Below are 27487 nucleotides of genomic sequence, written 5' to 3'. Positions count from 1 at the left end.
TCTTCTCCTGTCTGCCATCCACCCTCCCTTGGAGACCCCAGTGTTATTCATTATGTGTGTGAAATAGTGCATATATATGCCCTCTCTCCACTCTCCTTTTTTGTACAGATGTTGACTATTGAATTTTGCTTTTTTTTTTTTTTACATTAATGTATCTTGGAAATTAGTCTATGTCTGTACATTAAAGGCTTCTTCATTTGTTTTTTGAAAATGAAGAGTATGGTTGAATAGTATGCGGTTGTATAGCATACCATAATTTACTCAGCCCTCTATTAAGGAACATTTAGTTTTTTCTAGTCTTTTGCATTTATAAAACTATGCTGTGAAGAATAATCCTATAATTATTTTGCATGTATATGAATAAATTCTTATAAGTTGACATTTGGGTTGAAAATTGTATCATTAATATTGTGAGAGATATTGTCAATTATCCATCTTAGAGATTTTAACAAAACCTACATGGCAGTAAGAGAATACTGTAGTTAATACACTTCAAACTAATTATATAGAAGCATATGACCTAAGAGTAGTTTTGTAGACATGTATGACTCTGTCTTGTTATTTTTGAATTAAAACATGGCTATAGTTCAGTGATCAAAAATGAATTGAGCACTTTTTTCTTATTACTTGTGGGAGGGTTTTTTTGCCAGTTTTGTTGTTGTTGTTGTTGTTGTTGTTGCCAGTTTTTGATTTTGCAAGAATTCCAAGACTGAAAGAGCTTAGGAAATACACTTGCTTCCCTTTGCATGCACAGTAAGTCACTTTAGTCTTTTCCCACTCTTTACAACACTATGGACTGTACCCTCCAGGCTCTTTGTCCATGGGATTCTCCAGGCAAGAGTACTGAAGTGGGTTGCCATGCCCTCCTCCAGGGATCAAACTCGTGTCTCTTAGGTCTCCTGCATTGGCAGGCAGGTTCTTTACCACTAGCGCCACTTGAGAAGCCCTTGCTTCCCTATTGGTGTTAGCAGTGCTGTCTTATAGAGATGAGTGTAGGCATGGACATGGACAGCTTGTTGAATGACTAGCTTTTAAAATGTTTTTCAGTTCTTTGTAGTAACTGATGATACCTATGGTTTCAGAATTCTAGTTCATTATGACTTTACAAATAACTTTCTGGTATTTATTGGACCCAGTTATGCTTATACTGGAAAGAATATTAACATACTTCTTAATGTGTTAAAATGTGTATTTCCTTTGACTAGATAATATATGTACATGGTAAGAAAGTTTAAAAAATGCACCAGGATAGAGAGTGAAATGTAAGCCTTCCTCCACCCTTTTTATCATTCTTCCACATCCCATTCCCAGAGGCAGCTGCAGTTTCTAGCTTCTGAAATGGTCTTCTAGATAACCTGTGCGTGTGCGGGCTGGCAATGATATTCTGTTATGACCACTGTTATTTATTTATTTAATTAAAATTGTTTTGTGTGCTGGGTCTTGCTGTGTTGTGCAAGCTCTCGTCTTGTTAGGGCATGCAGGCTTCTCTTGTTGCAGATTACGGACTCCAGAGCTCACAGGCTCAGTAGTTGTGGTGTGCAGGCTTAGTTGCTCCACAGCACGTGGGGTTTTTAGTTCCCTGACCAGGGGTTGAACCCACATCCCCTGTGTTGCAAGAGGAATTCTTAACCATTGGACCACCAGGAAATTCCCCAGGACCACTGTTACTTCAGCATTTTCTTTTCTTTTAAAAATTTTTAATTGATGTATGTTGATTTACAATGTTGTATTAGTTTCTGGTGTACAGCAAAGTGATACCATTACCCATATATCTTCTTGTATTCTTTTCATTATGATTTATTACAGCATATTGATTATAGTTCCTTGTACAATACAGAAGGACATTGTTGGCCGTGTATTTTACATATAGTAGTGTGTCTCTGCTAGTCTCAAACCCCTAATTTATGCTTCCCCCACCCCTTTTTCCTTTTGGTAAACATAAGTTTGTTTTATGTGTCTGTGAGTCTGTTTTGTAAATAAGTTCATTTGTATCATATTTTAGATTCCACATGCAAGTGATGTCCTGATACTTGTCTTTCTCTGTCGGACTTCGGTTAGTATGAAAGTGTCTAGTCCATCCGTGTTGCTGCACATGGCATTATTTGATTCCTTACTGACTGAGTAGTGTTCCATGGCATCCGTGTACCATGTCTCCATTCATCTGTTTGTGGACATTCAGTTTGTTTCTATGCCTTGGTTATTGTGAATAGCACTGCTGTGAACATTGGGGTGAATGTATCTTTTCAAATTAGAATTTTCTCCAGGTATATGACAATGAGTGGGATTCCTGGATTGTATGGTAACTCTAGTTTTAGTTTTTTTAAGGAAAAAACTGCTCTCCATCGTGACTGTACCAGTTTACATTCCCACCAACAGTGTAGGAGGGTTCCCTCTTCTCCAAACCTTCTCCAGCATTGATTATTTACAGACTTGGTTGGTCATCCTGACCAGTGTGAGATGATATCCCATTGTAGTTTTGATTAGCATTTCTCTAATAGTCAGCAGTATTGAGCAGCTTTTTGTGTGTCTATTGGCCATTTGTATGTCTTCTTTGGAGAAATGTCTATTTAAGCCTTCTGCCTATTTTTTGTTTAGGTTTTTGTTTTTTTGTTATTGAGTTGTAAGAACTGTTTGTATATTTTGGATATAAATCTCTTTTTGGTAGTAGTATTTGCAAATTTTTCCTCTCATTCTGAACATTGTCTTTTAATTTTGTTTATGATTTCCTTTGCTATGCAAAGGCTTGTAAGTTTGATTAGATCCTGTTTGTTTCTTTTGGGGGGACTGACCTAAGGAAACCTTGCCGTGACTTAGGTCAGAGAATTCGGCCATGTTCTCTTCTAGAAGTTTTATGATGTCATGTCTTGTATTTAAGTCTTTAAGCCATTTTGAGTTTATTTTTTGTATGGTTTGAGCATGTGTTCTAACTTCATTGATTTGCATGCAGCTGTCCAGCTTTCCCAACAACCACTCGCTGAAAAGACTGTCTTTTCTCTATTGTGTATTCCACCTCCTTTGTCGAAGGTCAGTTGACTGTAGGTGTGTATGTTTATTTCTGGGTTTAACATATTTTTAAAAAAATTACATAAATAGTACATTTTCATTGTAGAAAAATAGAGTGTGAATGCTTTGGTGTGTTTCTTTCCATACTTTTTCCGTGCATCAAGAATGTAAGTGACTATTTTTTATGTAACAAACAAACAAAAAAATCATAAATGTGTAGTTTTCTAGTTTGCTTTTTTTCCCCCACCAAATTGATTGTAGATATTTTTCCAGGCCAAGAAGTGTGTGTTTTCACTTTGGTTTTCAGTGTCTTCATGGTGTGCTGTTGTTTGGATGTACTGCAATGTCTTTTAGAATTTCCTTTTCTGAAACATTTATTTTTATCAAATTTTCATGAACAGCTGCAGTAAACAACTTTATACATTTTAATGTATTTAACAAATTATTTCCTTAAATGAATTCTTAGCTTTGGACCTTTTGGATTAAGACAAATATTGAAAGCTTATTGATAGATGTTTCCAAATTGTCCTAGATAGTTATGAATTTTATTCTCAACAGTGTGTTAAAATGTGTATTTGATTATATTAAATTACATTCTTAAGTGATGTTTAAAAAATTATTTATTTACTCTTTTTTTTTTTTTGATTGTGCTGGGTCTTCATTGCTGTGTGGACTTTGCTGTAGTTGTGGAGAGTGGGGCTACTCTCCGGGTGTGGAGAGCAGGGGCCGCTTTCTAGTTGCGATGCGTTGGCGGCTCGTTGTGGTGGCTTCTTTTGTCGCAGAGCATCAGCTCTTGGGTGCATGGGCTTCAGTAGTTGCGGTTCCTGGGCTCTAGAGCACAGGTGCAATAGTTGTGCTCTGGCTTAGTTGTTCCGAGGCATGTGGGATCTGCCCAGATCAGGGATTGAACCCATGTCTCCTGCACTGTCAGGCAGATTCTTTACCATTGAACCATCAGGGAAGCCCTTAAGTGATTTGTTTAAGTGTGGGACTAGAGTTAGGTTTATTTTTTGTATTTTAAAGAAAACCATGTTAGTGATGAGTAGGAGTAAATCAATGTTGGAAAAATATTGAGGCACTCACGACTCAGTTTGAAAAGTGAACATCTTTATGTACAGTTCAGTACATACTAACATAGGCAAGGCACAGACCTCTTTTTGTCCTTTTTCTTTTGGAAATTTTTTCCCTAAATTCAGAAAATATGAATATAAAAATGTTATTGTAGTAATAGCAGTGTTCTGTTATAGTTGATCTGAGAAATACAGCAAAATTTCCCTACCTGTTATGTGTAAGCTTAGTAAAGTACAGATTTAAAGTCTGTATGCTTGAAATCTGGTTGAATGGTTGATGGGTTGGAAGCCACATGTGGAGTTGTGTTTTCAGTGTCCTTGTCACTTAGCTGATGTTGCCAATTATTTTTCTCTGCCAGGTCACTTACACTGCACTGAAAAGATAGGAAGCTAACCCTAATAAGATTCAATGATTAAATAAATCTGTAAAGCCTTATTTCAATTTTTTATCTTCAGCATGTACAGAGTTCCTTATCATTGAAAGCTCTGTGACTGTAGGTCTTCTCAGTTCATCAGGTTCTGTGTCTCCAGTCTGAATCTTTCTGGAGCAAGGAATAAGAAGCAAAGAAAATGATTTGGGGGTGAGAGTAATAGAGCATGTTTTCATGGCAGTGCACCTGTAAGAGCATTCCCTGGGGCACTCTTATGTTTGTTTCACTGTTGTAGTCTTTCTTTTTCCTTTGTCTTCTGAGGAGTCATCAGAAAAGTAGCTGATCTTCCAGGAAAACACTGTGGTATACTGTGTTGAAATAGATTGTTCACTTGTCTTTCCCTCCCTAGTGGACCTGGAGCTCATTGACAGCAGCATCTGGCAGATTGGCTGGCACCTTAGGTGTTCAGTGAACTTAAGCCTGTCCACATTATGTGCATTTTTTTCACTTTTTCCTTTTTTCATTTTGGAATAATTATATATTCACAGGAAGTGGCAAAAATAGTAACAGAGTGTTTCTGTTCACCCTTCAGCTAGTTTCCCTCAGTGGTTACGAGTTACCCTTTTTCTTCTTTTTCTTTCCCACTTTTGACAATACCTTTAGCTTGCCATAGGCATCTGTGGGAAGTACTGAGCTCTCCGAGCTAAGGATTGCTGACAATTAGGTTTACTTCTGGGAGTGCCTGTGGTTCTTCCTCTTTGTTCTTTGTTTCTGGAGCCCCTGCTTAGTATGTGTCGCTGTGCCAGGAGGAGTTGCTGCTCTCTGTTCAGGCTATTCTGTTACTTTGGGATCATTAAATGTGGTGTATGTATGCTTCCTCTGTAGATCTTTTTCCTAAGTTATGTGTGCATACATGCTAAGTCACTTCAGTTGTGTCTGACTCTATGCGTCCCCATGGACTGTAGCCTGCCAATCTCCTCTGTTCATGGAATTCTCCAGGTAAGAATAGTGGAGTAGATTGCTGTGCCCTCCTCCAGGGGATCTTCCTGACCCAGGGATAGAATCTGCATCTCCTGAATTGTACGTGGATTCTTTATCCACTAAGCCACCTGGGAAGTCCAAGTTATGTGTACACAGGTCTAAAGTACATAGAGAGTTGTATGTATTCTTGATGAGAAAGCAGTGGCTGTGACCTGGTGGAAATAGTCCTGGATTTGGAGTTAAAAGCTGAGATTCAAATATTGATTCTGTTTCATACTGTGTGACCCTGGAATTTTCCTTGCTTCTGAATCTGTAAGTAGGCGTGACAGTAACAGTCTTAAAGAAGTTTTGTAGGGGAATAAAACTTGTATAATCACTTAGTGGATTGGAAAGTGCTATTCAAATGTAAAGTACCTGTGCTTATTTTGAATTGCTGAAATGAAACCCAAATTTTAAACTATTGCTGTGTTACTTCTCTATAGCTTGACTTCTTTATTCAGTAGCAGAAAAAAACTCCCCATGCTTTTTATACCCCAAGCCCTCTTACACCTTCTGTTTTTGCACTGAATAACCAGTACTTAATAGGGTTTTCTTTTTCTCTTGTGGGTGTAACCCAGCTCCCTTGGGAAATTTGGGATGGCCATGTCAGCTGTCATGCTATCAAATGACGTATCAAATGCTCTCCTCTCCTCTTATTCACCTAAGCCTGGGGATTTAATGTTTCAGAACCTGTTAGGAAATCTCTTGTGTGAGTATATATGCTCTTTTCTGCTAACCTTTTTGGTACGTTTCACTCTTAGAAACCAACTCTTAATATGGTGCTTAAAACTGAGATTTCTATTTTTAAAGAGAAGACCTCATCTATATATACATGAAGTGAAGTGAAGTCTCTCAGTTGTGTCTGACTCTTTTCGACCCTGTGGATTATAGCCTACCAGGCTCCTCTGTCCATGGGATTTTCCAAGCAAGGGTACTGGAATGGGTTGCCATTTCCTTCTCCAGGGGATCTTCCCAACCCAGGGATTGAACCCAGGTCTCCCGCATTGTAAGTGGATGCTTTACCATCTGAGCCACTAGGGAAGTCCATATATATATATATATATATGTATGTATATATATATATGCACAAATATATATATGGAGTAACTAACCAGTATAAAAATGGGAGATAATATGAAAATTTTAAGATTTATTTTATCTGTTTTTTGGCTGCACTATGCAGTCTGCAGAATCTTAGTTCCCCAACCAGGTATTGAACCCAAGCCACAGAATTGAAAGTGCGAGTCCTAACCACTCGATCGCCAGGGAATTCCCTGAAAAATTTAAGATTTAGATAACTGGCAATTGTTTTTTTAAAAGTGCTCCAGTTGCAGATAGATTCTCTTGAATCATTAAGGGACAGACACCTACAGAACACCACATTCAATACAGACGAGTACGCATTGTTCTCAAGTACATGTGAACCATTCTCCCGGATAGATTATATGTTGTGCCGTAAAACAAGATTCAGCAACTTTAAAAGGATGGATGTCATTTAAAGTATGTGCTCTGAACTACAGTGGAATGAAAGTAGGTATCACTAACAGAGGGAAATTGGGAAATTCACATGTGTGGAAATTAAACAGTGCATTCCTAAATCACCAATGGATAAAAGAGGAAATCACAAGGAAAATTAGGAATTAGTCTGAAATGACTGAGAACAAAAATACAATGTAAAATGGTAGTACTGGTGGCACAGTATTGTGAACGTACTGCTGGCTGTGCTGCATACTTGAAAGTAGCTAAAATGGTACATTTTATGTCTGGTTTACCACAATTAAAAAAAACCCTGCCATAATTCATTGTTTAAGAATGAATGTTGATTTAGCACTTACACAAAATTAAGCACCATACCATTACTTTGGGGATGCAGTGAAAGCAGTGCTTAGAGGGAAATTTATAGCTATAAACAGCTATATTAAAAAGAAATATCTTCAATCAGTAATCTAAACCTCCATCTTAAGAAACTAGTAAGAGAACAAACTAATCTAAAAGCAAGCAGAGGAAGAAAAAAGTGAACACTAATTTAGAAATAAATGAAATAGAAAAGCAAAAATCAACAGACCAAGAATTGAAGAGATCTATGAAATTGAGAAACCTTAAGCTAGTCTGGCCAAGAGAAACAAAGACAAGACTCAAATTAATAAAATCAGGAATGAAAGAGAGGATATCACTACCAACCTTACAGAAATAAAAAGGAATGAGAGAATACTAGGAACAATTACATGCCAACAAATTAGACAACACAAATAAAATGTGTGCATTCCTGGATATTGACTCAAAAAAAGAAAAAAGAAAAAGAAAATCTGAATAGTCCAATAGCAATAAAGATATTTAATTAAAAATCAGGAAACATCTCACAAAGAGCTCCAGCTCAGATGACCTCATATTTGGTGATTCTGTCAAATCTACCAAATGCAAATTCTCCACAAACTCTTTCAAAATAAAAAAGTAAATAGAATGTCTCTAGTTTATCTTTTGAGGATATTATTATTCTGTTAACAAAATCATACAAAGACATGATGAGAAAAGAAAATTACAGACCAGTATCCTTTATGATTATAGATGCAAAAAAAAAAAAATTCTCAATAAAATTGAGGCAAACTGAATCCAGCATCATATCAGAAGGATTATACACTATATGGCCAATTAGAATTTATCCCAGGAATGCAGGGTTGGTTTAACATGTGGAAATCAGTGTAACCATAATAGTAAAAGACGAAAATCACATTATCATCATAGTTGTTGCTGCTTAGTCACTAAGTTATGTCTGACTCCTTGCAACCCAGTGGACTGTGGCACACCAGGATTTCCTGTCCTTCACCATCTCTCAGAGTTTGCTCAAACTCATGTCCATTGAGTTAGTTGGTGATGCCATCCAATCCTCTCATCCTCTTTCATCCCCTTCTCGTCCTTCCTTCAATCTTTACCAGCATCAGGGTCTTTTCCAATGAGTCAGCTATTTGCATCAGGTGGCCAAAGTATTGGAGCTTCAGTTTCAGTATCAGTCCTTCCAATGAATATTCAGGGTTGATTTCCTTTAGGATTGACTGGTTTATTCTCCTTTCTGTCCAAGGGACTCTCAAGAGCCTTTTCTAGCACCAGAGTTCCAGAGCATCAATTCTTTGATGCTGGTCCAGCTCTCACATCTGTTTGTGACTACTAGAAAAACCATAGCTTTGACGGTATGGACCTTTGTCAGCAAAGTGATGTCTCTGCTTTTTAATACACCGTCTAGGTTTGTCATAGCTTTTCTTCCAAGGAGCAGTTGTCTTAATTTCATGGCTGCAGTCACTGACCGCAGTGATTTTGAAGCCCAAGAAAATAAAGTCTGTCACTATTTCCATTGTTTCCCCGTCTATTTGCCATGAAGTGATGGAACCAGATGCCACGATCTTATTTTTTGAATGTTGAATTTTAAGCCAGCTTTTTCACTCTCCTCTTTCACTTTCGTCAAGAGGCTCTTTAGTTCCTTTTCGCTTTCTACCTTTAGAGTAGTATCATCTGCATATCTGAGGCTGTTGATATTTCTCCCGGCAATCTTGATTCCAGCTTGTGATTCATCCAGCTTGGCATTTCGCATGATGTACTTTGTACATAAGTTAAATAAACAGGGTGACAATATACAGCCTTAATGTACTCGTTTCCCAATTTTGAACCAGTCCGTTGTTGCATGTCTGATTCTAACTGTTGCTTCTTGACCTGCATACAGGTTTCTCAGGAGGCAGGTAAGGTGGTCTGGTATTCCCATCTCTTTAAGAATTTTCCATAGTTTGTTGTGATCCACACAGTCAAAGGCTTTAGTGTAGTCAGTGAAGCAGAAGTAGATGTTTTTCTGGAATTTCCTTGCTTTTTCTATGATCCAGTGGATGTTGACAGTTTGCTCTCTGGTTCCTCTGCCTTTTCTGAATCTAACTTGTACATCTGGAAGTTCTCCAGGAACATACTGTTGAAGCCTAGCTTGAAGGATTTTGAACATCATCACAATAGGTAAAGGAAAAGCATTTGACAAAATCTTACCCCTTTACTTGATAAAAACACTTAGCAAACTAGAAATAGAAGGGAGCTTCTTGGTGTGATAAAAGCCACTGATGAATACCCATGAAAACCCTCAGTTGATGCCATACTTTGTGATAAAAATTGAATTTTTTCCAAGATCAGAAACAAGAAAAGGATGTCATTTTATGTCATGTCTATTCAGCATTGTACGGAAACTTCTAACTGGGGCAGTTAGACAAGGAAATAAAGGGCATCCAGGTTGGAAAAGAAGTAAAAAAATCTATTTGCAGATTACATGATCTTGTAAGGAATCCACTATAAGGCAATTGAAACTAATAAATGAATTCAGTTAGGTTGTAGGATACAAAATCAGTATATAAAAATCAGTTGTATTTCTATACACTTTTAATGAATAATCCAAAAATGAAACTAAGAAGATAGTTCAATTCACAGAAGCATCAAAAAGAATGAAAAAGAATAAACTTAACAAAGAAGTATAAAACATATATTCTGAAAGAGAGAAAACATCATTGAAAGAAATTAAAGATCTAAATAAATGGAAAGACATCCTATATTCATGGATCAAATGACCTAATATGACACTATTCCCCAAATTGACTTGACACACTCCCTATTAAAATCCCAGCTGCCTGTTTGGAGAAGTTGGCAAGCTGATCTTCCTATTCATATGGTAATACAAGGGACCCTGAATAGTCAAAACAGTTTTGAAAAGGAAGAACAAAGTTGGAGGACTTAGCCTACTACAAAGCTATCGTAAGCAAACCAGTGGAATAGAATGTAAGTCCAGAAATAAATACTTAACGTTTATAGTCAATTGATTTTCAACAAGAGTGCAAAGACAATTCAATAAAGAATAGTTTTTTCAGCAAATGATGCTGGGACAAGTTGATAGCCACATGCATAAGAATGAATTTGGACCATTTGTTCATATATATATATATACACTCAATCATAGATCAGAATGTAACACTTGAAACTATAAAATTCTTAGAAGAAAGAGTAGATACAAGTCTTTATGACCTTAGATTAGACAGTAGATTCTGTTTTTTTCTTTTATTGTAGTAGAATAGGTGATGGTTTCTTAGGTATGACATCTAAAGCACAAACAACAAAAGAAGAAAAAAATAGGTGAATTGGACTTTACAAAAATTTAGAACTTTGTTTCAAATGATACCATCAAGAAAGTGAAACCACACCCCATAGAATGAGAGAAAATATTTGAGAATCATTTATCTGATAAACTTTTATCCTGAGTATATAAAAAATTTTACAATCAAGAATAAAGTCAACCCAATTAAACAGGCAAAGAATTTGATTAGACATTTCTCCAAAGAAGATGCTGAAATGTCCAGCAAGCCCTTGAAAGAAGCCCAAATTCTTTGTTGTTAGGGAAATGCCCATCCAAACCACAGTGAGGTACTGCTTCATACCCTCTAGGGTGGCTTTGATAAAAAGGATGGACGATAAGTGTTACTGAAAACATGGAGAAATTGGAACCCTCATCTACTGCTGTGGCAGTGTAAAATGGTGTAGCCACTTTGGAAAACAGTTTGGTAGTTCTTCAAAACACTAAACATGGTTATCATATCCGGTAGCCTAGTTAATGCTGCTATTTGTATATCAAAATTGGAAAGTTGTCCTCATAATACTTGTTCAGGAGTGTTCATACCATTATTCATAAATAGCCAAAAAGTAGATGCAATCCTAATATTCATCAGCAGATAACTACATGAGCAAATTCTGGTACAGCTATTCGATGGAATATTATTCAGCCACAAAAAGGAATGAAATACTGATACATGCAATGAGATGGATAAACCTTCAAGATAGTCTGCTAAGTGAAAGAAGTCAGACATGGAGGACACATATTTTATGACTCTGTTTATATGAAGTGTCCAGAGTAGGCAGATCCATTCGATCAGAAAGTGGATTTTCAGTTTTCATGGGTTTGGGAGAGCAGGTTGGAGAATGACTGCTAGAGGATGATAGAAGTTTCATTTTGGAATGATTATGTTCTAGAATTAAGTAGTGGTGATGGTTGCACAACTTTGTGAATTTATTTACAACTGCTGAATTACATACACTTTAAAGGGTACAATTTAATGATTTGTGATTTATAGTTCAAAAATCATGTAAAGGAGTCATTTTTACTAAAAGTCATTGTAAGGAGTCATTCAGGTTTATTGATCTGTTTTTCTGGGAAACAAAGATGGTCATTACTATGATACTGTATGAGAAGTTCTTTGAAAAATACAATAGAAGTGAATGTTGTGGGACTACCTTGGTGGTCCAGTGGTTAAGACTATGTGCTTCTAATGCATGGGGCGCAGGTTTGATCCATGGTCAGGGATCTAAGATCCCATGTGGGATCTTAGACAAGTTGTGGACAAAAAGAAAAAGTAAATGCTGCTTGATTGAATTCCCTCTTTCTGGAAGAGCCAACATATTCATCACTGTAATAAGGTTTGTCTAACAAGTGGTTCTCTGCCGAGATCTCTTGTGTTCATGTAAGACCCTTCCTTGGGAATCTGTAATCTATATTACTGTTCTCTCCTACCCAGGGAAACTGTCTCTATAGTATAACAGTTTGGTATACTGTGGTTGACATCTCTCTTGTGGGAGAAGTCAGCAGTCAGTGGAGAGGTATCTTTCTCATCAATTAATTACTCTTGGTCTCACAGTTGTTGAATGAGTAAGGTAGATTTATGAAATAACTGCTTTTCTGTTTAACACTCTTAAAATGTTTGCCTTTTTCTTTATAGAAAATATGAAAAGTAGAGGAAGTTACTAAAAAATAGGAGATAAACTCATGTAAACCTGTTATTCAGAAGTTACATGTTAATCTTTTACGTACTCTATTTTTTTTCCTGTAATTGTTTCACATGTAGGCTATGTCATATTATATGTATATAAATGCCATACTGTACATTGTATATGCTATATGTATAACTGTATATATAATGCAGTTTCCGGAGGAGGCAATGGCACCCACTCCAGTACTCTTGCTTGGAAAATCCCATGGACGGAGGAGCCTGTTAGGCTGCAGTCCATGGGGTCGCTAAGAGTCGGACATGACTGAGCGACTTCACTTTCACTTTTCACTTTCATGCATTGGAGAAGGAAATGGCAATCCACTCCAGTGTTCTTGCCTGGAGAATCCCAGGGACGGGGGAGCTTGGTGGGCTGCCATCTATGGGGTCACACAGAGTCGGACACGACTGAAGTGACTTAGCATAGCATAGCATAGCAATGCAGTTTCATATCCTAGACTTGTTTAATTACTACTTTTATGCAGGTATTTTTTTTCCACATAGACTTCAGCTTTACAATTCTTTTGAAGAAATTAAAGTATTTTCAATTTTTAAAAATTTCTGATAATTTTAAACATGTTCAAAAGTGGAGCGAATGGTGTAACATATTCTCATGTACCTATCAACATGCTTCAGCAATTTTCAGTGTTTGTCCATCTTGTTTCACCTTTGAGGAAGTTTTGAGGGTTAGAATAGAAGCAATTCTTCTCATTATCAACCAGAGGAGAAACAAAAAGTAAAACTATGTTCTCCTTCTGTAGTTCACAGAAAAAAATACTTAAACTATCTGAAAAATTAGTAAAAAATTACCTCCTTAAAATATTAGTGAAGGCAGGTAGTAATCATTCTTGTGCAGTGTTTATTTTCTTCTATTTTTTAATAGTATATATACAGTAATGTGTGGAGGGCATGGCAGCCCACTCCAGTACTCTTGCCTGGAGAATCCCCATGGACAGAGGAGCCTGGTGGGCTGTAGTCCGTGGGGTCGCAGAGTCGGACACAGCTAAGCGACTAAGCAGAGCACAGCATGTGTAATAATGTGGAGCTGCCTTTTTTTTTTTAATTTCTGTACTTTCTGTCTCTTCCATTATGTAGTTTTTAACCACATAATTTGTGGAAGTAACTAATCCACCAGTTCCATCTTCTTGGGAATTTAAAACTTCTTGTTTTACACTTCATTGACAGTTATATATTATATTCTGTAATACTGAACTGGAGAAGGACATGGCAACCCACTCCAATATCCTTGCCTGGAAGATCCCATAGACAGAGGAGCCTGGTGGGCTATAGTCCATAGGGTCACAAAGACTCAGACACAGTAATACTGAAAGGGAGATTTTCCTTCAGTATCAAATGGTAATGCCTCATTTTTGAATAATATTTCTCTCTTTGTAATTATAAAAGTAGCATATATTTTCTATATTACTCATAGAAAAAATTTAGAAAGTACAGAAAAGTACAAAGAAAAAATCCTAGTACCAGAAATTAGCCAACATTAATTATTTATTTCTGTTCATATGACCTTTCCTTTTAATATTGAACTTCATCCTTTTATTCACTTTTGGGCGTTTACATCATATATTAGAGTTGTTCTTTTGTCATGACTTCTCTGTAGTTAATTATTGTTCACTCTGGGGTGAGTGAGAGAGGGAGGGAGGGAGAAGGGAGTTCAACAAGATTTTTTTTTCCTCTCACAGAGTAATCTTGTGATAACTTGAGTAATTCCAGATTTTAATGATCTTTCCAATAAATGTATGCTCACCCAGAGTCTCCTGATTCTGCATTTCCAAGATGACATATGCAGAGCTCCCTGAAAGCCACAACACTGTTGACCTTTGGTGCCCAGTTGGCTGCTGGGCCTTGTCTGCTCAGCGCCAGACTTTCTGAGAATAAGAACTCTCTTCAGTGTCCAGCTCTGTGGAAGTGGGATTTCTGGTATCTGTTAGTTGAGAAAAATTATCAGGCTCAAAGTAAGAATTTAGAAATACTTTTACATTATTTTTGCATTTAAAGATTCATAACTGCATGTACATAAGTTTGAAAATATGGCTAGGAATACTTAGCTTGTGGATAAGTCATGGTTTGTGTCTGAACTAAATTAAAATCTCAGACAGCATTTTAATCACTCCATCTCTCACCTTAGGGGCAGCGTCAGTAGTGTTTACAGGTTGGGAACCAGTGCTTTGGCTTTTCCAAATTGCTTCTTTTCTTTTGAATAGGCCACAGTCTGTCATTTTTGTGTCTGTGTGCTTTGTCCACATATATTTACGCATTCCTTTTATCTGAAATGTTTTTTGCATTCTCCCAAGCCCCCCACCTCCCATTCCCCAAGAAGAAACTGAATTCAGTTAATGGTTGCCAATGAGTATTTTCTTTTGATTTTCAACTCAAGCAGACTTTATTCATTCAACAACTACTTCTTGAGTGCTCTGTTTGTACCAGACATAGTTGTAGGCATTAGGTTAACAAAATAAACAAGATCCCCTCATTTATAAGGCTTGACAGTCCTGTGGGAAGATCAGCCAGCAAATAGGTAAATAGACATATGATAAATTTTAACTTGTTGTGAGTGCTTTGAAGGAAGAGGACAGGATGCAGTGGTAAGGGACCCACTAGAGTGGTCATTAAACGACTTACTGAGGAGGTAACATTGAAGCTGAGGTGACTGGGCAATATAGGCATCAGGACTGTGTTTCAGGCAGAAGGACCAGCGAGAGCGAAGGCCCTGGAACTTCGCTGGTGGTCCAGTGCTTCCCAATGCAGGGATACCAGATTCAATCCCTGTTTCAGGGAAAAAGATCCCACATGCTGCAGCTAAGAGTTCCAGTGCTGCAACTGAGATTTGGCATGCTACAAATAAAGATCCCACTCTGCATGCCGCAACCAAGACCCGGCGCAGCCACACGAACAGAGAGTGAAGGCTCTGAAGTGGTAGAGAGTTTGGAACTGAAAAGAGGCCAGTGCCTGAGCCTGGTGTTCAGAGATATTTGACCCAGGCATTCAAATTTGGGAGTCATCAATTCTATAGGCTTTAAAAGTTTTTATGGAAATGGATGCACATTATTTTGGGGTGAGCCAAGTGAAAAGGGGAGAGGCTTTGGACTGAGCTGCTCACCAGAGCTCTGGGAGAGAGACAAAGATGATTACAGAAACTTGAGTAGGTGCTCAGCCAGAGGAGTCACAGCAAGGCAGTGCTCATTTGTTTTCATGAAAATGGAAAATTTTTCAGAAGGAAGGAGTGGTCAGCTTTGGGATGCTTCTGAGAGGTGGAGTTAGTGAAGAAGAGGAAAGTATTACTGGGATCTGCCAGCAGGGCAGTCACTGGTGATCCTGACAAGGGGAAACCCGAGGAGAGGTCCAAGGGGTGAACAGGAAGTGCCTCTGTGCAGCTCGCTGGTGGAGCGAGATTAAAGGGGCAGAAATCTGCTTAAAGGGGCTTCACTCTTTCTGGTGTCCCTGATGGAAGGCCTGTGAGCTCAAGAGGGCCTGTTAAAGACGGATGATTTAGAGAGTCTCAGCTGCTGGGAGGGAGCCGACCGAGGAGAGCTTGCAGATGCTGGAGAGCAGGCAACTGAAAAGGTTGAGAAGGCAAAACACGAGCGTTGTCCCATTATCAGAGGAGATGCTGGTGGCTGTTCTGATTTGCTGGTGAAGATCTCAGTTGTCTGGTCCTGTCTACTTTACCAATGGAGTAGGAGGTGAGGCTGTCGGGAGAGAGCTGCAGGGTAGGATAGGGTAGATGGGTGCTTGTAGAGAAAAAGGCAAACAGGCTTCCCAGAGAATGTGAGTGGGAATGTTGCTGGTGATCAGGGCCTTTCTGAATTTTGAGATGATCAATTAAAACCAGACTGGTTGGATATGTGTGTGTTCTCTTCCACATGGTCACCCCTGAAGGCCTGAGAAGGCAGCTGCTTCAGAGCATCGATTCACCCAAGGTTTGGGATTACTAGGCAGCTACTACAGAGAGAGAGACAGTGGAGGGTAGTGCCATGCTATTAACGCCCACGTGGAATTTAATCCAGCCTCAAAGGGGAGTGAGATTGAGAAGTTTATCTGATTAACGAGGTTGAGGCAGTGCCCTTGAACAGAAGAGCTGGAGGGATGGGCAGTTGTGGTGGGGAAGGAGGATCACGTGGTAAGGGACTGAGAGGCAGGAAGATGTGCTGCTATAGAGAGCAGAAAGCTGGAAGGAGGGATGTCGTCAGCCCTAGGAGGGTGCAGTCAGTACAGAGATGAGAGGAGCTGAGGTAGGAGGCAGGGAGGCTGGAGGCTCCGTGTGCTCTGGGTGAGGAGCATCTATGTGGGCCCAGGCGTGGAAGCCGGGCCCCGGGGAGTGGCTGCCCAACTGCCTGGTGTGCGGGGCAGGTCCTGTCCTGGAACACCCAGTTGGATTCCCTCAATCAGTGTCTCCTCCTTCTCTGCCACCGAGCACCTTCTTCAGGCCTCTGGTTTAGGGCTATCCTTACCGTGCCACCGTAATCTGTATTTCTGTCTTTTTGTCCTTCGAGGCAACGACCTCCTTGCAGCCTTGACTCTGCTTTCCTGCAGTTAGCCTCGTACATGTGTCAGCTCACTGAGTGACCTTGTGGCTGCTGGCAAGTGGGGTGCAGATCGGCCCAGGGGAGAGAGGCTTGCCTGGGACGTCTGTATAAGTCCACACCGTGTTGAAATTGTAGATTGTTATAGTGCAGAAGGTTGTCTTATTGATGGAAACAGCTGCTTTTGATGAGTGTGAATAAATTCTGCTCATTTCTGGCTTTCAGAGTTGGCTTGTCAGGTATGCTGTCTGCTTTCTCTGATTCTGCCAGGGAGACTTTTGATGTGTTTATTGATTCACTGGTGCTGGAAATATTACATTGTAGTTCTGTACTGTGATTTAGAATATTATTTCATTACAGCTTCCTGAGTGCTTTGTAATATGATTTCTTGTTTCTTAATCCTCTACTTCTCATGCTCCATATGCTATAACTATCTAACATTTTCATATTTTAAGTTCTTAAGTACCCGTGCTGTGGACTTTTAGTGATGCAGTAGTATACTATCATAGTATAATGAAAATATTACTAACTTTAGGGCCAGGCAGATCTGGTGTTCAGTTACTGCCTGATAGTTATTAGCTTTTAAATTTTGGGCAAAGATTTTTTGGGTGTATTTTTGTTGTTGTTGTTGTTGTTGGCAGCACGCGCCACAGTGGCTTACAGGACCTTAGTTCCCTGACCAGGGATTGAACTTGGGCCCTGGCAGTGAAAGCTCAGAGTCCTAACCACTGGACCACCAGGGAATTCCCCTCTAAGCTACATTACTCTTTTCTTTTTTTAAAAAAGCTGTTCACTTTGGCTGCACTGGGTCTTTGTTACAGTACATGGCTCTAGAGTATGTAGGCTCAGCAGTTGCAGTGCTTGGGCTTAGCTGTGGCATGTGGGATCCTGTTCCCTGACCAGGAATTGAACCCAGGCCCTCCTGCATTGGGAGTGCAGATGCTTAGCCACTGGACCACCAGTGAAGTCGCTTAAGCTTCATTTCTTTGTCTTCAAAGTGGGAAATAATGCCTGCCCATTCCTTACAGGTGTCTCGCTGTCTCTGTCACCGCACTTCTCCCCTCAGCCATTCACAGGTTCCCACCTCCCTCACTTGCTTATGTTTTTTCCCTGCTCAAGTGCCTTAACTGATGTGTGACATCCTGTCCACGTTTCAAGACAGAGCTCCAGTTGAGCCTTGTGTAAATGGTTTTGACATGGTCTTCCAGGCTTTCTTGATTTATCCCTTCCCTAAGTGATTATAGTACTTACTCATAGCCCTTATGTGGCAGTATGGCATTCTGTCTGTGGAGTCTTCTATGTATCCTGTGTGTGTTGAATTCTTACACTGACAAGCTTTTTGTGAGTGTGTATATCTTGTTCTCTCCAAGTAAGTTGGAAGTATTTTCAAGTCAAGTCATAGATTATAGTTATTTCTTTTGTATCTTCTGTGGTTCAGTTCAGTTCAGCCACTCAGTCATGTCCAACTCTTTGCGACCCCATGGACTGCAGCATGCCAGGCCTCCCTGTCCATCACCAACTCCCAGAGTTTACTCAAACTTATGTCCGTTGAGTCGGTGATGCCATCCAACCATCTCATCCTCTATCATCCCCTTATGGTCCTGCCTTCAATCTTCCCCAGCATCAGGGTCTTTTCCAATGAGTTAGCTCTTCGCATCAGGTGGCCAAAGTATTGGAGCTTCAGCTTCAGCATCAGTACTTCCAGTGAATATTCAGGACTGATTTCCCTTAGGATGGACTGGTTGGATCTCCTTGCAGTCCAAGGGACTCTCAAGAGTCTTCTCCAACAGTACAGTTCAAAAGCATCAATTCTTAGGCACTCAGCTTTCTTTATAGTCCATCTCTCACATCCATACATGACTACTGGAAAAACCATAGCTTTGACTAGACAGACCTTTGTTGGCAAAATAATGTCTCTGCTTTTTAATATGCTGTCTAGATTGGTCATAATTTTCTTCCAAGGAGTAAGCGTCTTTAATTTCATGGCTGCAGTCACCATCTGGAGTGATTTTGGAGCCCCCCAAAATAGAATCTGTCACTGTTTCCATTGCTTCCCCATATATTTGCCATGAACTGATGGGACCGGATGCCATGATCTTCGTTTTCTGAATGTTGAGTTTCAAGCCAACTGTTTCACTCTCTTCTTTTACTTTCATCAAGAGGCTCTTCAGTTCCTCTTCGTTTTCTGCCATAAGGGTGATGTCATCTGCATATCTGAGGTTGTTGATATTTCTTCTGGCAATCTTGATTCTAGCTTGTGCTTCATCCAGCCTGGCATTTCACATGATGTATTCTGCATGTAAGTTAAATAAGCAGGGTGACAATATACAGCCTTGATGTACTCCTTTCCTGATTTGGACCCAGTCTGTTGTTCCATGTCCAGTTCTAACTGTTGCTTCCTGACCTGCATATAGATTTCTCAGGAGGCAGGTCAGGTGGTCTGGTATTCCCATCTCTTGAAGAATTTTCCATAGTTTGTTGTGATCCACATGGTCAAAGGCTTTGGCATAGTCAATAAAGCAGAAGTAGATGTTTCTACTGTGGTAAGATGTGATGTATCATAAATTGTTGAGTAAATAAAAGTAATCAAGATGATGGATAACCAAAGAAGATAAATGTATTTACCTCATTCAGGTATTCATTGTACAAATGTCTACAGACTGCACGTGTAAGATTGAAACACATTGCTGCACTCTTTTGAGGCTCCTGTTAACTGGTAGAATCCATTTCCTCACACTTTTATTTTGGGCTGGCCTTGTGACTTGCTTTGACAGTGGACTGTGGCATAAGTGAATTGCAGGTTCTGCCTCCTGGGCCTTGTGAGGCCTGGCAGTCTTCCCTTTGCCATCTTGGAATGCTCCAACCACATGTACTGAACTACAGACTATATTACTGGGTTGTTAGAGATCACGTGTGGCAAGAGGTCCAGCCAACAGCCAGCATCATTGCCTCAGACATGTAAGTGATGCCATTGTAGACTCTTCAGCCTCAGTCAGGCTGGCAGACAGCAGCAGCTACCTGAGTGATCCCAGGTAAGATTAGCAGAAGAACCTCCTGCTGAGCCCAGCCTATCATAGACTTGTAAGAAATGTCAACTTGTTACTGTTCTAAGTCACTAGTGAAAATGGCCCTACTACCTTTTTTAACTTCTCTTATGGAGAAGCCTGTAGTAGACTTGGAAGTTCAGAGCTCACAGCTGATTTTTGTTCTCTGCCCCACCCTCCATTGTCTTCACTCCTTTCTGGCGGTGACCTAAGTGCCACAGAGTAGTAGCTATAAGAAAGAGGTTCAAGAGAGAGCTATATATATATATATCTTTTAAATGCCCTGTGCAAGCTTTTCTGATCTTGAATCTTATTTGATGAATATGGAGCCACTCATCTCCTCATTGCCACCCTGGAAGTGCAGAGTCAAGACTGGAGGCCGTCTGACACGTGTCCCTTACATCAGGCTGTCCTGCTGTGTGTTTGATTCTTGTTGAAGCTGGTATTTTTTAAGTTCTTTCTGTTGGCCTGTGGCAGAATTGTGCTGCTTCTTATGATGTAACTGTAAATACTTAAGAAACTCTTCCTGGGGGTGCAGAGGGAGAACACGTGTACTTATTTGTTGGGTAGCTAAAAATACCTGTGAAGGAAGGCACGGGAAGTTAGCAACACCTTTTGCTTTTAGGTGGGGAAATGTGGCCGGGGGATGGGAGTAGGGGAGAGAGGTCTTGCACTTTTGTGCAAGAGAGGATCACCCATTACTTTTTTTTTTTAATTAAAGAAAAAGAACAAAGAGGACCCAGTTTGCTTAATGCTTTGGGGCTTCCAGTGTCATTCTGTGGATTTCATACACAGGAGTTTGTGGCCTGCTTCTGAGTGTGGTAAACCTTTACTGCATAACTACTGTCAAGAAGCATATACTTACTTGTTAGAAATCATATGGAATTCCAGCTGAAGGTGAAGTTTTTATATAATACTTTTTTTTTTTAAATAAAATTTATAATACGTATTTTTAAAAATAACGGGAAAGAGCCTAAATGCATGGGCCCCTTCCTCTCCTGGGAGTGGAGACTTTGCTATCTGGCCTGTTGCTTCCCAGCTCACCATGAAGTCTGACCTCCTTTCCCTGAGTTGGGACAGAACTAGGCCAGACTTGTAATAACAAGGATTTGAAGGTAGGAAAGGGAGACTTCCGGCTATGCAACCTTAGAAAATCACTTACCTTTGCTTCATTTTCCCCACCTGTAAAATAGGGATGTGTTAATGCCTACTTTATGGAAGTGGTTGGAGAATCAGAGATAAACTGTATAAATCATCTTGGCATAGAGCCTGACCCCTCATGTTGATGCTCGAAACTGATATCGTCACTGTCATTACTGGTTAGTGTCTGCTGATTTTGGGCCCTTTGAAGGAGTAAGGGATATGAAATTCTTTTCACCGAGAATGAAAGATGTTTAGAGGAATAAGGAGTGATCAGTTATCTGCTGGTGTAACAGAGCACCACAAATTGGATGGCTTAAAGTATGAGTGAACAGTTTCTCATCATTCTGTGGTTTGACCAGGTGGCTTTTGTCTCCTTAGATGTATTTGTGTATCTGCAGTCAGACGGTGACTGGTAATGCTGAGTGGTCCCCCATGGACTCACTCCCATGTCTGGTGGTTGCTGCGGGCTGCTGTTTGGAGCGAGTTGGTTCTCCACTAATGGCTTCTTGTGCTCAGGAGGCTAGACCAGCTTCCTCACAGCATGGCAGTCACGCACGCTCCGGGGTCAAATCTCAGTTCATTTCTGCCATCTCTGATTTCCCACTGGCCAGAGCAAGTCTCAGGACTCATCCCAGGGTCACTGGGGAGGATGAGATTCCGTCTCGATGGAGGAGGAACAGCAAAGCCTTTGCAACCATTTTTAATCTACCAGTCTTGACCTTAACTAGCTTCTTGGCGAATATTGGGCCCGGAAAGAAAAGGTTCTATTGGTTTCTCCAGTTTTCATGTATTGCTGATATCTTCATTAGTCTGACATGGGAGCTGATTAAGGAAGTGGGGGTATTTTGTTTGGACTGAAAATTGGAGTGAAGGGTAATGGCTGCTTTGCTATATATGAAGACCTTTCCTGTGACGGAAGGACAAGTTCCATGGCATGGACATGACTGGAAAGCGATATCTCCTCCACTTAAGGAAGGACTGCCATGTGAGACATCAAGGCTTCTTGATTGGAAGGAAAGCAGAAAACGGGTAATCAGGGGCTAGGGACTTTGCAGGAGTGTTTTCCTCATTGGATGACTTGACTCATCTCTCATTCTAGGACTTGGAAAGAGCACTGTGGTTTTTTGCTGAGAGTGGAGGTGGGGTGGGTGACAGGAAGGGATAAAAACCTTGTGCACAGACTGGAAGAGTTACCCTGCCCTGAATTTCAGTCATTTGATTTATAAGATCAGATTTACCTGCTGAACCCCTGAGAGTTCACACTGACTGTTGGTGTGAAGAACATTTCTGTTTAGTACAGTGTTAGGGTTTCTGCATCTTGAAGATTGGTTTTCTGTGCATCTTCTTGGGTTAGGAATTAAGAAAAGACATTGAAAAAATAAACATGTACAGTTTTTCCAGGAGCTGTAGATTAAATAGTCTGCCCATTCAGCTTGTCTAGTAAAAATGACTTTGGTACCTCCTCACATCGTTTGAGTTGTGCTATGCCAAGGGTGGTTTTGAGGTCTCCTAATTCTGTAGCAAAACACCAGGCCCAGTTGGTGCTTCTGCCTGTGGAGAACACTGTGTCAACAATGTGGTCAGAGTGTGAGCCTCTCCCCTTCTCCCTGTTGGTCACTTCTCTGGAGGAGGAGGCAGGGACCACTACCTGCTCACCCTTTGTAAAGCTGCTGAGCAGGTGTAGGTGTCACCTTTGACTTTGATTGTTGTTACTGGGCCAGCCAGTTTGGTCAGTGTTGTTTCTGTGGAGCCTGCCTCACTTCCTGCACTTGGATTGTAGGAAGCTGAGAGACAGGCTACAGTACATACAGGGACTCAGACACAGTGGTGTTTGGTTTTTGGTGGGGAGCAGAATTTAAGGTACACATAAATCATCCAGCTGAAGCAAAAGCTTGCTCTTCTGACTGGTGCATTTAAAGCTGGAAAATTGTGAAAAACCTCAACCCACCAACTGTGAAGCTCATTGGTTCTTTGCTTTGGGCTTCGACGTTCTTCCTGATATAAATAATAATTATGTTATTCTGACATGTTTGCCAAGTGTTCATGCTTCTCGCTCCACTTGTGCTTATAAACGATGCTGCAGCGCGAATGCTTTGTCTATGATTAAATGTTTCCCAACATTTGAGCGTTTTGTTATCTGTGCTGATGTGTTTTTCTCTTCTCTTGCTTTTCAGAATGGACTGCTGAATTATGAAGTATTTCAGACCCAGGAGGAGAGCGTCACTCTGCCACTCATTCCTTTCTCCTCTACTAGTTATTTAAATTGGACTTTTAATATCCTCCCAGCTGCTCTTCAGCCACACATGGTGCATTGCTGCCATTCCTCGGATTGCATCTTTGACACACAGGCTCTTAGTAACCTTCAGCAAACAAAGAGGCCGCCTCCGGGGGCCGCTCACGGGGAGGGCGTCACCCCCATCGCCCTCTAGCTTCTGCGGCTCTGGATTGGAATTCCGCCATGGAGCCTCGCATGGAGGCCTGCCTGGCACAGGTGCTGCAGAAGGATGTGGGGAAACGACTGCAGGTTGGCCAAGAACTGATAGACTATTTCTCAGACAAACAGAAGTCTGCCGACCTCGAGCATGACCAGACCATGTTAGACAAACTTGTGGACGGACTCGCTACCTCTTGGGTGAACTCTAGCAATTATAAGGTAAGCCGTGTGCAAGAGGATGCTCTTCTAGGTGGCTGGGCTACCTAGCGGGGGTCAAAATGGGTCCTTTGAAGAGTCCTTTGAGAGCCATCAGCATGATTGATCCCTTGGTTTCCACTAAGACACTCAGTCACGTTGTGGCTTTTGGACATTTCATTCTAGAGCAAGTAGAGTTTTCTTTGATTTTTGTTGGGGATCAAAACACCCTTATTCTTCAGTGCACTGAGAGATGGCCCTGTGACCAGATAAAGAGAGGCTTTTATGTGGAAAAGGTGCAAGTATTTGAAGCCTTGAAGTTAAAGTGACTATCATGTCTTGCAGTGAGTGGCTCTTTGTGAATAACAAGTGGCCTCATTGATTTTCTTGGGGTTGGGGATGGGGATTGGCAGTAGGATGAGGGCTTCTTACCTTCAGGCTCCTATTTTGAAGTCGGCCCAGGTACCTGGCCAGCAATAGTATGGTTTGCCAAGGACTCTCCTGAGACCTGTTTGTGATGGCCTGGAGGGTATCCTTCAGGTTCCAAAGGTCAGGACTCCTCAGGTGCCCTTGGTGGGTGGGAAGGGAGCAGACAGGGTCCTATGACGGAAATGAGTTGTGAACCTTGTTGCCATTCAAAGACTGAGTTTTCATGAAGGAAAACTGGACTGGACTTGAAGTGCTGAAGGGGTGTCATTTCTCCCCCTCGTCCCCCTCCCCAGCCTTTAGTGTGTTAAGAAGCTGGCCCCTTTGGATCTAGGTTGAGATGGAAGACAGAGCGGGCTGTTTGCATGGTTGCTAATAGGTGCTATAGACCTTACAGACAAAGGGGCTTCCAGACACAGGACCTTCTGTGATTTTTTTTTCATTGGACCAGTCTTCTGACACATATGGACTTATAACGGCTGCTTACAGGATTTCTTTATTTGCTCTAATATAGACTTTGTTTTCCAATTACATTGAATCTTGATCTTATCTAAGAGTCAGCAGGCTTTAGATTTATTAAGGGTGTTTACCTCGGTTCCTAATATTTCATTTAGAACTGGACATAAAGTTTACCTTCCTTGACTTTGAAAGTTGAGCTTAAATTTTGTCTGTTTCATTCATCTGTTTATTCATTTAGCTGACTTTAGTAAGTACCTCTTACCTGCTCTGTGTTGGTGCTGGGTGGTGGGAGTGTTGCAGAGGGCAAGGGTGCAGCAGACTAGTGACGTCTCTGAGGTCTGTGAAGTCACCCTTTCTGTGTGCAAATTAGGATGCTTCTGGCTCAGAGTGACTGAATGCCGACTTAGTTGACTTAAAGTTTGCATAAGGAGATTGAGTAATTGCCTTTAAAAACTTAAGAAGTCCACATAGTTAAAGCAATTGCTAGGGAAGAAGAGTGACTGCTTATGTCTTTTACTTGGGAGGAAACCTTCTCTGAAGCTCCCCAGCAGACTTTTTTACATTACATTGCTGCATAACTGGGAATGGACAGATGTCCACAGTGGCCTTCAGCCATCACGCTTCACCTCCTGGTCTCATGAAGGGGTTCAGCCTCCCCTGAGCCAAACCTGTGGCTGTGTGGAGGGGTTGGGTACCAGACTCCTGCTAGGAAGAAGGAGGCGAGGCAAGGGGCAGAGGTACATGGATGTTAAATAAGTAACCCACAGGTTTGCTGTACAGGGAGCTTTCTTAACCTCCCTGGGCCTGAGTTTCCTCATCCATAATGTGGGAAAGTTATTAGATGCACTAAATGAGAGTGAATATACAGTTATTATGGAGAAGGAAATGGCAGCTCACTCCGGTATCCTTGCCTGGAGAATCCTATGGGCAGAGGAACCCGATGGGCTGCTGTCCATGGGGTTGCAGAGTCGGTCATGACTCAAGTGACTTAGCATGCATGCATACAGTTATTATATGCCAGCCACATAATCAGCTTTCAGACATTGACAGTGTCAAGACTTGGTTTCTGTCGTCACTAAACTCGTAGTCTGGGAGTGGTGGGTAAGGATATATGAGTGAATGGTTACAATCAGTGTTGCGTGTGCAGTAATAAAGTGAAAGAAAGTGTTAGTCGCTCAGTCGTGCCCAGCTCTTTTGAGACCCAATGGACTGCAGCCCGCCAGGCTCCTTTGTTCATGGGATCTTCCAGGCAAGGACACTGGAGGGGTTTGCCAGTTTCCTTCTCCGTGGGATCTTCCCAACCCAGGGATCGAACCCAGGTCTCCTGCATTGCAGGTGGATTCTTTACCAGCTGAGCTATCAGGGAAGCAGTAATAAAGATGCACAGAATTGGTGGGAAGACAGAAGAGAGTAGTAACACTGTCTAGAGGAACCCAGAGGTTTTGAAGACTGGGTTGATTATTCATAATAGGAATTGTAGGGTCACAGTGGAGTGAAAGATTAAGACTTGAGAACCTTTGTGAAGTAATTTCCAAGAAAGACAGCTCTGGGAAGGAAAGGAAAACAGGGTTTGCTGCTGATTTGCATGTGGTCATGGACAAGTCATTTTACCTGTCTGTGCAGGGCAGGTGTTTGACTAGGTCTTCACTCAGGAGCCTCAATCTCTGATAGCTTGTTTGACTTCATACTGATGGCTTTGGCGTCAAGGCCACGTCGTGTGGTTCTGATCTTACCTAGTGCTGAGCACCCCTCTGGTCTGTAAGGTCTCTTAAGTGTGGTGACCATGTGCCTTGTTCACACCTAAAGCCCAGAACCTGAAACACTGCAGGTGCTCAGCACATCCTAGTTCCCTGCGTGAACTCAGGAATTTAGGGGCATTCTTGGCAAATTTTCCTGGTTGCTTTACTGAAATCTGGAAGTGTATTTTTAAGGGACCTACAGCTGTTTTTTTTTTTTTTTCCTTAATCATGGATTGAGATTACTTAGTCAGAGCCTGAAGTACACTTCAGGTTTTATTTGAAGGGATTCACTTTGTAATAGGCAATTCTCTGAAGCTTGGCTTCTTGACATTTGTTTTTTTCTTTTTAAATTCAGAACTAAAAAGATAAGGGGAAAAGAGAAGCACTTTTGACCTTCCAAAATGATAACACTTAGGTATTGTTATTCCTTTTCCTAGTAAGAGAATGTGATGAATGCCAACATACTGTCTTATTTTAAAAAATAGTTTGCTGGAGCCTGGATCACGTTACCTTTGAGTATTAATGTGGTAGACAGGTTTGTACCTGGTTTTGATTAAGGTTTAATAGCTACTGATTCTTGCTTATTTACCATATGCATTTAATATCTCATTTAATCTTCATAACATTCCTGCAAGGTAGATGTGGTATCCTGATTTTATACATGAGGTCACGGAAATTACTGAGAATTAACGAGATAATTTCTCTTTGTGATCATGGAACTGGGATTTAAATGTAGGACTCTGATTTCCTAGCCAGTGTTTCTTTCATTAGAATAGAGGTCAGCAAACTTTCTTAAAGATCACATGGTAAATGTTTTAGGCTTGGTGGGCCCTGTGGTCTTCTTGTAAATATTTAACTTGTTTGGGCCATTGTAAATGCAAAAGCAGCCCCAGATAATATGTTTGTGAGTGGCGGTAGCTGTGTTCCAGCAAGACTTAATTTACACAAACAGATGGAGGTCAGCGGCCCCTGGACCGTAGTTTACGAGCCCCGGCACTGACTGAGGCACTGAGTGCCTGCGGTGTGTAGATACTTTCCTCACTGGTGGGAACTGTTCGTGATTCATTTGCGAGAAGAGTGAGCCTTATAATTTGTACCTAATTTGGGAATAGGGGAAGCCATCATTTTGATAGAACTCAGTTTGCTTTTGGAGCATCTTATATGATATTTTAGGAAGCTTTTCTGGCTCTTTCATGCAGACTCATTTTAGGGTCA

The 27487-nt window shown here is 40.8% G+C and overlaps 1 protein-coding gene across 8 annotated transcripts in view; it reads left to right on the top strand.

The window, feature by feature from the left end:
* Window positions 1-27487, top strand: part of CLASP1 (cytoplasmic linker associated protein 1) — a 275326-nt gene that overhangs the window by 17065 nt on the left and 230774 nt on the right. For all 8 annotated transcript variants that reach the window (XM_010860818.1, XM_010860819.1, XM_010860823.1 and 5 more), the window contains exon 2: window positions 23194-23672. In XM_010860818.1, coding sequence (XP_010859120.1) covers window positions 23478-23672 — 195 coding nt within the window. In that variant the 5' untranslated portion in view covers window positions 23194-23477. The remainder of the gene's footprint in view (window positions 1-23193; window positions 23673-27487) is intronic.

This window comes from Bison bison, unplaced genomic scaffold (assembly GCF_000754665.1).
Source record: "Bison bison bison isolate TAMUID 2011002044 unplaced genomic scaffold, Bison_UMD1.0 scf7180017864471, whole genome shotgun sequence".
Classification (NCBI taxonomy): domain Eukaryota; kingdom Metazoa; phylum Chordata; class Mammalia; order Artiodactyla; family Bovidae; genus Bison; species Bison bison.
The sequence above is the reverse complement of the archived record's forward strand: the minus strand, read 5'-3'. Positions and strand labels throughout refer to the sequence as shown.